Source organism: Ylistrum balloti, unplaced genomic scaffold, assembly GCF_031769215.1.
Source record: "Ylistrum balloti isolate Yb309-2 unplaced genomic scaffold, AGI_CSIRO_Ybal_v1 Utg370292, whole genome shotgun sequence".
Classification (NCBI taxonomy): Eukaryota; Metazoa; Mollusca; class Bivalvia; order Pectinida; family Pectinidae; genus Ylistrum; species Ylistrum balloti.
Genome location: NW_026782221.1, coordinates 381,185 through 395,405, shown reverse-complemented (window position 1 = coordinate 395,405; position 14,221 = coordinate 381,185). Strand labels below are relative to the sequence as shown.

At 36.0% G+C, this 14,221-nt stretch overlaps 1 protein-coding gene across 1 annotated transcript; it reads left to right on the top strand.

Moving 5' to 3' along the window:
• The first annotated feature begins 10,940 nt into the window (after nt 1-10,940).
• LOC132553008 (histidine-rich glycoprotein-like) lies at nt 10,941-12,917 on the top strand. Its single transcript, XM_060217211.1, has 2 exons — nt 10,941-10,961; nt 11,481-12,917. Exons 1-2 carry the CDS (start codon nt 10,941-10,943, stop codon nt 12,915-12,917), a joined length of 1,458 nt encoding a protein of 485 aa, XP_060073194.1.
• The last annotated feature ends 1,304 nt before the right edge of the window (nt 12,918-14,221 follow it).

The following is a 14,221-nucleotide window of genomic DNA, read 5'->3' as shown; positions in this document are numbered from 1 at the left end:
CCAAAATTGTGATGTTTGTATATGATATAGTTTCTGGTTAGAATGCAAGATATACTCTAAGTGATTAAGTGGTATAAACATTATTTCTCGTCAAGGAATCTGTTTATTAATTATATTTCATCAGCTAACACGGACTTACTCAAAGGGTTCTCAGAACTGAATATATATGTGTTAGATTATATTGAAAACTTTTTTATGAAACGTTGTAGGTCTGTAGAATTCCTTCCGGCTAACACGTATGCTTATCTGAGAGGCATTACACACAATACTGGTGAAGTTTCTCTCTCTGTGGTATCGGTGTTAGAATCATATTGTAGAATGTATTGTGACGAAGGCAATTCGTGTCTGTAACGAGTGCTGGAGAAACTTTATAGATGAAAATCTTACAGCTACAGTTATGTACTGTGTAATTCTGTACGTCATCTTTTACGTATACGGTCTCAAGATCTAATTTATCACAGTTGTATACAAGTACTTGGGGACACTTGTAACACACGCACGTGCATACATGCGACAGGCCAGTGGTATATTTTATCTGAGAATATGTGATAAATTTTTGCCGAAATGCGATAACGAGTGTATATTAAAAAGCTTCGTATTTGTTACGACCACTGGGCGAAGGAGTGTTGAATATTTTCTGTAATTGAAACAGGAAAATTGTTTGTTAATGTTGATATCTATTACATAGTCTGTGATACTGCTATTAAAAGTTACACAACACCGTCGGCTAAATGTGTCATTCTGATATATACATGTACTTTAGAGTAACAACATAACACGTTTCATTGTCATCTAATTCTCTCACGTATTGTCATATAAGCCCTCTTTGTAGGGTTGCTTTTGAATTCCTTGATAAAAGTTCAATAGTAAAGGTTGTAAATGAACGACATATTTATGAAAAATGTAATTGTACATACAACAAGGAGCTGATGTAATGACAGTAATATCAAATAAATATCAGTCAACCATTCTGAATACAAGATAATCTTTATTGTTGATCCTATAACAAGTGATTTGTGTTCAACTTATCTTTTAAATCATCATTCTTATCAGCTAGATTTGACAAAGGCGGGCTATATCATGATCATTTCAACCGCTAAATAATTTGAAAATAACCTGCATTAATTTGTTTCGGCTACAACTGAAGCGAATTAGTGGGCGTCACTATTAAGTCTCTTTTCATCGTGCTATTTCATCACGCCCTGTGTCATAAAAGATTATCTAAGCTTTTTACACATTCAATTGTTGTCTGACAAAAACATTAATGCTAAAGTGGAAAATTAGACATAATTTAAATGCCACCCAAAAGTTTGAGGTTGACAACACATACTATGTACAAGTGAATGCATGGTACGGTATCTAAATACATTGTAACGAGCTCAGTATCAGAATGGGACTGTGCTACATTCTCTTCGACCCTCTCGTCTGTTCGGGCTTTGTATACACGTAACACAACACAAATTTATTAGATCTATGGTAATTATATTGAAGGTAGAAAAACAACTGTTGTTTAAGTATACAGAAAGGCATCGCATTTCTCCCAATTATCTGTTACAGTTTAGATACTTAGAACATTGATATCAATGTCAGCTTAATATTCATAGCAGAATCCAATGGTCACTGGATTTATCTTTCTATTAATATGCAATAATTCAGCTGAAAAACTTTCAAAAAAGTTGGTCAGAAGAACATATACATTCGGCACTTGATAATATTAGGTAAAGCTGGCTCCAGGATAAGAAAAAATGCAGTTTTACTGTTAAATCTGTGATTCCTATATATCTGGTAACATCGTTCCTTGTTAAATCTGTGATTCCTATATATCTGGTACCTACTTCACTGTTTTTTTTTTTTGTATTGATTAACTATCTATCCTTGGGTAGATATACATCGGAATGATTGAGACGACTGTGATATAAACATATTACTGATCAGGATATAATTACCCTACTACTGTTACTTTCGCATGTGAATGGGGAGACCGGGATATCGAAATGATTTATACAAATGATGTAATAATGCTATATGTCTCGTTAATAATGTTCTCCTTAATTATATACTATTATATGAATTGTGTATAGTTATCGCCATCAATTCTGGTGCAATTAGAAACACATGTATACATCTAGTAAGTGTAGCCTTAGATTACAGTGTCGATCACTCTGGGGAAAATCAAAACAGATTCTGATGAGTAAACCAAACATTAAAGAAAATACCAACATGTCAACATAATCACCATCCAAACTCGAAACCAATACACTAGGACATAATAAGAACAAAAAAAAAAAAAAAAACCACGGAGACTCCTGAAAAAGTACAAGGAGAATAAGACCAGGAGTCTTGGAAGAGTAAGCGTCTTCTGTTCATCGACGACACACGGAAATGTAGACCTTGGTCAATTCGAGTAAGTATTGCCACGTTTCTCAGTTGATAAAAAATTATATAACAACGGAAGCAACAAATAAACTAACGAGTATCAAACAAGATATCGATGACTCTTTGGCCATACCATCACGATTTCTCATTCCTTGAGCACACTGAAAGTGACAGGCAGAAATCACGACGTGTCAATCATTAGCGATTGTTGAAATCCCCCCCAAGAAATCACGACGTGGGCCGCATTACGTGTCAATCATAAGCTCCCCCCCCCCCCCACACACCCCACTTTCTCCCCCTTCCCTCCCTCTTCGCCATTTCCTGTACACAAATAGCTTGAAAGAACGACGTATTTAGCCCTACTGGCTATAATGAAAGGAAATTGTATTGTAGGGATGTTCGGTATAAAGGAAATAAACACGTTTATGTATACTGCATAATCCTTGTTATTTGTTCATAACAGATATGAATAAGATACGACGTTATCTTTAAGTTACTTCGATAAGATACGGGATTCTTGTCGATAACTTAGATATAATGCATGTAGGATCATGTAGATAAATCGTGTCTCTCACCCAAACTGGTCGATGTGATTGACATCCTAACCGGATTATGTAACCAAAACAGTAACAGTGTCAAATAGTATATCATGCCTTATTTGGTTAGACTGTTTATCGTTATCCGTTATTTTTCAGAGCTAGTTAAAGTACCTTCAATGTAAATCTGTCGTAAAAAGAGTTTAAAATATAAAAAAAAAAAAAAAAAAATTAAAAAAGATTTTTGAACATAGGAAAATTTAAAGCATTTGAGAACAATAAGGTACAAAACTAGTTATCAAATTGGTACAAATTATCATATATATCACAGAACTGATTTGTACAGTATATGAAACAGATTAACTTAAACTTAACCATGGATTGCGTATAACGTTAAGAGTCGTTTGGATGTTTGGATGGTTGGGTGAAGTGAGTAAGTGTAGGATAAGGTTCCCTTCTTTATATTGTAAGATATGCAGGGTAACGAAAGCTCGTGATTTCATCACTGTATCGCCTTTTCCGGTATGAGCTCTATGACAGGTTGATTACGATATGGGATGTTCAACATGCTTTAGATTTGTGTGGGTGGTTATGAAGATTCCATCTGTTATTAAACATGCATCTAATGCACAAGAGTACAACCTACGTTATTATAAAGGAACTTTAATGTCACATAAAAACAATATATTGCAAGACAATGCGATAGCATGTTACAGTTCGTTATAAGATTCACTTCGTAAAGCAATGATTTTCAGTAAATGTTTCAGTTTACTGAATAACCTGGCTAAAGAATACGAATGTATCAATAGCAAATATAACACGATTATGTTGGATTAATATCAAAATATAAAGCACATGAAGTTACCATATTCTAAACGATAAGGAGACTGCATTGCCCGTTTCTAGAGTAATTTTTTTATCGTTTTTAAAACGTAAATTTATGCTCGTTTTCACAAAAAATAATCATACAAGGTCATATATAAAGAAATGACCGTAGAAACGTCCGTAAACCAGTACAGTTGTGATAATTAATATAAACCGCCATCTTAAAGAAACTTATTAGGAAAAGTAATACAATGTATCTTTATATTTTGTAAATGTTATCGATGTGATATACTATGGAAATCTCCAATTTAGTAATTGAAATGATTATTGGACACGTTTGCTCGGTAATATGCATATTTGGTGGTATCTCGCGGGTGGATTTAGGATCAATTTAGCATAAAACTCGAACTCAAACAAAAAGTATCTCAAATTTCTTAACTGTAAACATTAAAACAAATCAACGAGACTTAGCAAATATTTGCTCTGCATTGCTATCTCATTCTCCACAAAGAAGTGCATGGGGCAATGGAATTTATATAGATCTATAGATCTCGCTCTAGTATACCTCGTTGAACTAACATAAAAGTTAAAAATGGCTAAATGATTCCTATTTATATACCCGTTTTATAAATAAAAATCAAGGTACAGAGAAACACATAACAAAGACATCGAAATAGACATTGTTGGAACTTGCTATCCGCTCGTTAGTAGTTTATATTCTTAAACCAATGTCCAAGACAATGACATGACGCGGGCGATCATACTGCTATCTATAATAACTCGAGATCAATTATCCTTTCATAATTATTCCCAAGTGATGCAATTATTTTATGTACACTAAAGGGGTCACCAACGACCTTCACATTGTAGAAGTTAAATACAGACGTTTCATTTTTGGTGTTTGTATTTTGACAAGGGTAGACAAAGTGATCCCAGTGAGAAAATGGGTTAAGTATTTGAGTCTAGTGAAACGTTGTGCAGACATTTTTTTGACATTTTCTTCAGGTTGGTAATGTCAATAGAATAGAAGAGGTTTGTGGGTCCGGCTTCATGAATATCAGAAAGACGTGGAATCCCCGTAAGGCTAAAAAATCACTAGATCAGAGCGAAATCAGCCCCAGATAAGGAAATCGACATTACACAGTAAAATCTTATAATTGACTAGGAAAATTCCAAGATAGTCGAATGTGAAAACAATCTTTTCATGGAGCTGGTTAAGGAAGCCTTCTTGGCCAATACTGAACAGGGACGATGGGGGGCATTTGCTGTCAATATTTCTATGTTACTGAAAAGCTCATGAGAAGTCATTTAACAGAAGTTGATAAATTTATCAATACGAGAATTATTTGTGTCGAGAGGGAGAAACTGCTCTTTGATGCAGTGGAATTCATCATTTGTCTCTACTGTACCTAGCTCTAAATTCGTATCTTTTATGCAATCTTTGTAATTATTTCGAATCCTCTCTACGACAGTTACCGAATATAACGACCTGCTGTTTTCTATAATCACTTACATTTAGACATAGGTTGGAGGAATATAACGACCTATTGTCTATAGTATGTTCCTATAGTTCAACAAAGTTTTGCAGAATATAAGAACCTATTGTTTCCAGATTGTACCTAATCTTAAAGTTCGACATAGGTTGGAGGAATAAAACGGCTTATTGTTCTTTATAACCATAAAGTACATTGTAGTTATAAATTGGGTAAGTACATATGGTGGAAAAGCCTGTAGCACACCAAGTTTTTCTACGGAAAAAAAATATTTGAACTTAAAATACACGAAAATTTAATTGTAAATCATGACTAATGATTTCCAGCTAAATGATTCTAACTAGCGTGATGCCGCCTTAAAATAATTTACAGACATGTAAAAATCTAAATATCGACGGTCAAACAGAGTACATGTTCCAATACAGAAATATGTGCGAAGTGGTTCATTGATAAAACATTCCGTATGTCTTTAAGTTATAGTGCAATCTGATACACTGCTACTTAGACTCTTCCCTGCAATATCCGTCTGGTTTCCTTGCTACATGAATCATATTGAGAATTACTAATGTCCCATAGCATTGGGTTGGGTCCATCAATGTTTCTCCTGTGATAGATACACTGCCAGGCACCGTTATTCATTAATCCAACATTTAATATATATTATCAATCAGATAACCGCCACAACATTATTTTTTTATCTTTAACCGTTGACTTGTGTTTTGTGAATGATTATAATGTTCTGGAGTGACTTTTCTTCTGGTATTTTGAGGAAATCACGAGTTGTCAGTTTAGCAGATGTCGTTCGATACCAGTAGGGCCTTATCAGATCCTAACGGATATACTTCATTAGTCATTGATACTTCTGCTAATGTCACCTCACACATAATGAACATGTCTAGCTATATCCGCTATGAATCTTCATTTCTTACATCAGGAACAGTTCAAATTATAGGCTTTCTTTAAAAACGAATTCCTAGGAGGTGAGAAATTAGACACAAGCTAAAACGTATGACAAAGACCAGCCACCTATCGTTATGATCCATCACTTATAAATTTTTTTATGAAATTCTAAAATTGAAAGAACGAACCTTTCAGAATAAGAGTAATTTAACGGTTTAGAAATTTCTGTTTAAACGACAAATGTCACTGATGCATAAACATAAAGTTTAAAAACATCGCTTTTACAATTGACATTTGAGACTATCAAAACGTCCATTCTGTAAATATAATGTACGATAAAAGTTGGAGATCTTTTAGATAAAAGGGTTGAGCGTAGTGACGCAGACTTTATTTTAGAGATACATTTTTACTTTTGGAGGATCTCTGTGAAAGATACTTTATCGTTTGAGAAATACGTGTATTAAGAAGTTGTAGAAGGTCTGTGTTACCTTCCTGATGCTAGGTATTGTGTATATTTATTTCTCCGCTGGATAACGAGGTGTTACACATATTTATATACCAGCAGTATCGTCGTTATGAGCTCTGTTTTTATGGGCTAATTCCAGGCCTTGTTAACGTTATACAGACTTGGCACATAGTCTATAAACAATCCGTATAATATTTTGTAATACACTAAGGTACTTCTTACTGCATTGACTCGCATTTTCTTCCTATAATTTAACAACAAATGTATTTGAAGATATTTAGTTTACAGTGTTACAGAACGTTTCCTTATCAATATCCTGCGTGATTTCAGTAACAATTCACATTTAAATGTACGAATGAGTGTTTAATACAAGTATGTTTGTTTTCAAATCTTTCGTAATTTTCGGCATACGTTTTCTTTAAAATCGTACAATTGATGCAAGAAACGTAACACATGACAAGACACATTGTTTTTGACAGTAAACAGAATGCCTGTTTTATTCTATAAAACAAAGCCGTGGTTTGTTTTGGTTCTGTATTGGAAGCTCCTGTATTAAACACTGGGCTAGAAACATTGCGTGTTGATCGGTATCATCTCCATCATGTCGAGTAGACTTGGTAGACATTAAAGTTCACATCAATCGTAATACTTATACATCTAGCAATATAAAGCAGTAGTCATGATGTATGGTAATTTGCATAATCGGTCACAAGGTAGTTCAGCGTACAAGTTACTTAATCTCTACCGCAGACTGCATCTGTTGTTTACAAGGCACTCAACCATATCAAAGTTAACACCGACTTAAAAGGTAAGTGTCAAAATACCTTACCACAAAGTCGCAAAGAAAAGAAATAGAAACTTTGATATTAAACAGTTGATGTCGTATTCAGAAACATATTTTTATTCATGTGGTATTTAGTTCGCAGTATAGCAGTAAGTTTCAGAAACAAATTTCCTCATTTTATCATCGCGCACCTGCTATCAAATAAATAATTACTCATTCACGGGTCTCATTAATTTCATCACCTATGTCATGACAGTTGTCGGCTTCTATTGAAGTCAATGACACAATGCATTCCTGAGGTATCATTAATAAGGAACAATAGTCGTGTGCTGCAATATTTACTGACAAAACACTGTAAGTGATACCAGATGTTGTGAAGTACAAACTGTAGTAGATGTTGGTCCATCTATTTCTGGTCTCATCAGCAGTCTCGATGGCGGCTTTTGTCACAAGAGACATTGCAATATCATTACCGACAGAATAATAAAATTGCTCTTTTTTATCATTAAAGAAGCATTCCTTCTATTCTTAGAGACGCGACTTAATCTTATTTACAATATCATCCAAAGAAGCGATTTCTAAACTTAGAGTCTGGCATATCCGCAGCACGTACACGATGGCCACGTGTATTACATGTTTGTATCAATGAGATCACAATTGTAAACACAACGAAGCACTAGCCAGATGAGCAAGGCTGAATCAGACCAATTAATACCAGGAACACACCCGAATTCGACCTCCTTTATACCGGAATGTCTCACCGTTTGTCATTTCAGACATTCTGTATAACAGCAGTAGCAGCAGCTACATTGAAAGAACACATATTTATAAAACCCCTTTTTTATTATTTGTTATTTGTTCTTTTAAAGTACGTTTAAAAGGAACAAAAACAAGAATTAAAAGTTTTTTATCAATGATTTGACTAATATGAATTATGCTTGTCATTTCATCTGGCCCGTATCCAACATAAAGAAAGATCTAGATAGTTCATTCGTCAGAGGTTTAATATGAGCTGTGACAAGAAAGTCATTAACTACTAAGCAAGGTTACGTCATAAGTGACTGTTCTGATAAGCATTGGAGCAGGAATGTCAAAAACCCCAACTGGAGAAATCCCTAAAGTCACAGTTTTAACGCGAAAGATGTGACAGGAAATGGCTGGGCCAATGATTCCATGTTCAGATACAGGTGGAAACGGAATCTTATTTCTTTCTTAGATACATGTAACCGGACCATGACTTCACACTCAGATACAGATGGACCTGCCTATGACTTCCAGCTTAGATAACCGGACCATGACTTCACACTCAGATACAGATGACTTCACACTCAGATAACCGGACCATACACACTCAATAGACCTTCCTGTGACTTCCAGCTTAGATACATGTAACCGGACCATGTAACCGGACCATGACTTCACACTCAGATACAAATAGACCTTCCTGTGACTTCCAGCTTAGATACATGTAACCGGACCATGACTTCACACTCAGATACAGATAGACCTTCCTGTGACTTCCAGCTTAGATACATGTAACCGGACCATGACTTCACACTCAGATACAAATAGACCTTCCTGTGACTTCCAGCTTAGATACATGTAACCGGACCCATGACTTCACACTCAGATACAAATAGACCTTCCTGTGACTTCCAGCTTAAATACATGTAACCGGACCATGATTTCACACTGACTTCACACTCAGATACAAATACACTCAGACCTTCCTGTGACTTCCAGCTTAGATACATGTAACCGGACCATGATTTCACACTCAGATACAAATAGACCTTCCTGTGACTTCCAGCTTAGATACATGTAACCGGACCATGACTTCACACTCAGATACAGATAGACCTTCCTGTGACTTCCAGCTTAGATACATGTAACCGGACCATGACTTCACACTCAGATACAGATGGACCTGCCTATGATTTCCAGCTTAGATAACCGGACCATGACTTCACACTCAGATACAGATAGACCTTCCTGTGACTTCCAGCTTAGATACATGTAACCGGACCATGACTTCACACTCAGATACAAATAGACCTTCCTGTGACTTCCAGCTTAGATACATGTAACCGGACCATGACTTCACACTCAGATACAGATAGACCTTCCTGTGACTTCCAGCTTAGATAACCGGACCCATGACTTCACACTCAGATACAGATAGACCTGCCTATGATTTCCAGCTTAGATAACCGGACTCATGACTTCACACTCAGATACAGATAGACCTTCCTGTGACTTCCAGCTTAGATAACCGGACTCATGACTTCACACTCAGATACAGATAGACCTTCCTGTGACTTCCAGCTTAGATAACCGGACTCATGACTTCACACTCAGATACAAATAGACCTGCCTATGATTTCCAGCTTAGATAACCGGACCCATGACTTCACACTCAGATACAGATAGACCTTCCTGTGACTTCCAGCTTAGATAACCGGACTCATGACTTCACACTCAGATACAAATAGACCAGTCTATGATTTCTTGTTTAGTGTCTGTAAACTGATCAATCGATTACTGTTCAGATACTGCTGAACTAATGGTAATTCTCTGTTGAAATCCAGTACCTAAGACAGTTTATTGAATTGCCATGTCTATCGTGGTTTAACATTGCATTGCTTGATTTACATTACGAAACGCCTGCTGCATCCTTAGACTCATGTCAGCTGACCATTTTTGTTTAACGTTGATATTAATAGAAACAGACAAGCAACGCATACCAGAACAGGCACCTGCAATATAATATTACGCAATGGCAATGCTTATTACGGGCGACACACCGGAACTAGGATATCCTTCTCGTAATCAGACTTTTGGAAATAATCCAAACCAAAATCAAGATAGGGAAAGATGTTGAAATAAAAGTCACTACCACGCAAATTACCAAGAGAAAAATTCCATTGAAGTGAACCGTCTTTTTGTATCGGCGACTTTGAAGTTGGAACATTGTTTAGGTGATGAATCAGACCGACCGACTGACATCCTAACCTAATGGCGGTTTAAGATATGTTCATATTCCCCAACACTGACGAAGTCAGTCTTATCACAAGAGGGAGTGATGCTGAAACCTTGATAATACAGACGCATGCTTGACATTATATATAATACATCATTGTGTCTGTGGAGATAAATGTGTTCTTTCATAGGTTTGGAGCTACAATCCTTACAACTTCACTCATGTTCATGCAATACTTGTAGTTTATATTAAAGGAATGTTGCGATGTTTTTTCTATCAGACCACTTAAAACATATGCAGTATCTGGTTCCGTACACAAACTTAACTGTTCTTACTTCTCGGAAAAGGAATTAGTCAGAGAGACTCCTGTAATACCGTACTTGTCCATTCACTGAAATAAGGTCTTCGGCTTTTGACAATTCTCTAGATACTTGTATAGCATTAATAGTATTTTTCTATCTGTGTCATCTCATCATGGGTTTTTTTCTGAATGTACTGGTTTTTGAAGTGTAACGACAAAGACATTCAACACGAACCCTGCCTTTGCTCTGTATATTGGAGTACATAAAGGTCAATAGCAATGCAGTTCTCCTTCCAGAAGGTACATGTAGCAGTAGTGATATAACAAAGTTTATGTGACCAAGCTATGGTAAGAGGTCCACAAGTTCTACTCAGTTGTAAAATTGATTTACCCTTTCATTCTTATACCAGTATATCAAAGTTGACTTCACCTTAAAACCATTCTGTACAAAGAAGTGTTAGTATATCACTATACTATAACGATGTTAGGTATAGTCTTAAACACCTTCATCCTGCAATTCTGAAAATAAAGAGGACTAATTCATATCTTATTTCATTCGTCCTGCAGGAGGTTTATATGTAGTTGTGTTTAGATAATTTCTAATATATTTCCCCCACATCCTTTAGATATTGCGTTTCAAGTTTTTCAATCATAAACATGAAAATCAATACATAGCAAGACCATTTTATGTTGGTATACATTCCGATTAGTTGCATCTGAATCCAGAATCAAGTACCTAATCTACTGTTGCATAGAATGAATATATATGACATTATAACAGTCAGATTGTCAGTGGAAATATCATTACAATATTTTTAGCTAAATACAAGTGAAATAAAGATAGCGGAATACCATTATGATATTCTCCATACAACTGGGTCAAAGATAGCAGAATACCATTATAGTAGTCTCCATACAACTGGGTCAAAGATAGCAGAATACCATTATAGTAGTCTCCATACAACTGGGTCAAAGATAGCAGAATACCATTATAGTAGTCTCCATACAACTGGGTCAAAGATAGCAGAATACCATTATAGTAGTCTCCATACAACTGGGTCAAAGATAGCAGAACACCATTATAGTAGTCTCCATACAACTGGGTCAAAGATAGCAGAACACCATTATAGTAGTCTCCATACAACTGGGTCAAAGATAGCAGAACACCATTATAGTAGTCTCCATACAACTGGGTCAAAGATAGCAGAACACCATTATAGTAGTCTCCATACAACTGGGTCAAAGATAGCAGAATACCATTATAGTAGTCTCCATACAACTGGGTCAAAGATAGCAGAATACCATTATAGTAGTCTCCATACAACTGGGTCAAAGATAGCAGAACACCATTATAGTAGTCTCCATACAACTGGGTCAAAGATAGCAGAACACCATTATAGTAGTCTCCATACAACTGGGTCAAAGATAGCAGAACACCATTATAGTAGTCTCCATACAACTGGGTCAAAGATAGCAGAACACCATTATAGTAGTCTCCATACAACTGGGTCAAAGATAGCAGAACACCATTATAGTAGTCTCCATACAACTGGGTCAAAGATAGCAGAATACCATTATAGTAGTCTCCATACAACTGGGTCAAAGATAGCAGAATACCATTATAGTAGTCTCCATACAACTGGGTCAAAGATAGCAGAATACCATTATAGTAGTCTCCATACAACTGGGTCAAAGATAGCAGAACACCATTATAGTAGTCTCCATACAACTGGGTCAAAGATAGCAGAATACCATTATAGTAGTCTCCATACAACTGGGTCAAAGATAGCAGAATACCATTATAGTAGTCTCCATACAACTGGGTCAAAGATAGCAGAATACCATTATAGTAGTCTCCATACAACTGGGTCAAAGATAGCAGAATACCATTATAGTAGTCTCCATACAACTGGGTCAAAGATAGCAGAATACCATTATAGTAGTCTCCATACAACTGGGTCAAAGATAGCAGAATACCATTATAGTAGTCTCCATACAACTGGGTCAAAGATAGCAGAACACCATTATAGTAGTCTCCATACAACTGGGTCAAAGATAGCAGAACACCATTATAGTAGTCTCCATACAACTGGGTCAAAGATAGCAGAACACCATTATAGTAGTCTCCATACAACTGGGTCAAAGATAGCAGAATACCATTATAGTAGTCTCAATTTACGAGAAAAATTGACAGCGAAATATCACTATAACAAACCCCTGTACAAGATGAAAACCGATATTGGAGTATTATTATAACAGTCCCTGTACATGTGGAGAACCGATATTACCATTTTAGCAACCTCAACAAGATGGAACCTGCTATTGTAACAGACTCCGTATAATTGAAATCATTTAGAGGAGTACAGCGGATGTGTAGAAAGACTGCAGAGGATTATAAGTATAATTAGCAAAATGTGTGAACAATTTTCAGAGTCAAAATCATGGAAAAGGAAACAGAGTTCGTCCTAAAATGTGGCTTTGCTATTCGTCAACGTTCAATATCTCATGAGGGTGTTGCAACTGAAATTTGAACCAGCAACATTAATTATCAAATCCGGAAACATTATAAAGCCAAAAAGTGGGTGGCGATTTACTGTTGTCAACCTTGTTGATGATACCATTGCGTACAACATGCATTTCTGTGGGTATAACACATGCATTTCCTTGTCTGTGGGTAGGACTAGGCACGGTCGGTAGCTAACGCGTACATACTCGTGGGTGCACATGTTATTTTTCTGTCATGTGGTCTCCGGGATGAAGCCAGTTTCAGGTTTCTGAAGCAAAAGGCGGTTAGTGTTATATCGTCACACGATAGAGGACGTACACAAGGTGTGCTACAAAAGCTCACAACGACCAGCAGCTATTTGTGATAAATGTGTAAGATAACACTGTCCTCGTGCACAATCATCTTCGTGACGTCACGAAGAGGTCAAGATATATTGTTTATGTCTTCCACTTCAAGCCGCCTCATTCATGTATTTACCTAGCTTAATTAGCAGCGAATGAAACATGACATGACAAGGTATGCGTGTTTTTTATTTAATGCTTTGTATGAATGTTAATCACAAACACCATCAGCGTAACATATCGCTGCTTCCTTCTGCTAAGTGACAATGTATTACGTGTATGTCACTTGTTCGTCGGTAATATACAAAAATAAATTACACAATATATCAACCGTCTTTTTAGTTGTATATCAGCTTACAAAAACCCTACCATTGTCTTCTCTAGAAAAGTATTTTTATGATATGGAAATGAAAGGCCATGCTGAAATAGATTGTATATTCTTGTATTAGTATATTTTATCTTTAAAATAACATGTTAAGATAAAATTTTGGGAGTTGACGATCTGTGTTGTTGGATATTTACCGTGCTGACGTTTTTGTACCTGTGTGTGTACTTTTGTGACAGCTTGGCAGGTGTGATGGGCTCTGTATTTAAATAATATTCTACCTGTTTAACAGATATTTATTTCAATTTGTGTATTTGTGTCATTGTCACTTATCAGCTAAGTGAGTCAATGGTACTGGATAGGAAATACCTGTAACATACCTGTATCA

Coding starts and splice junctions, on each gene's coding strand:
- LOC132553008 (XM_060217211.1), top strand. CDS start 10,941: ATGCAGTTCTCCTTCCAGAAG. Junction 10,962..11,480: donor TGCAGTTCTCCTTCCAGAAG/GTACATGTAGCA, acceptor CAATATTTTTAG/CTAAATACAAGTGAAATAAA.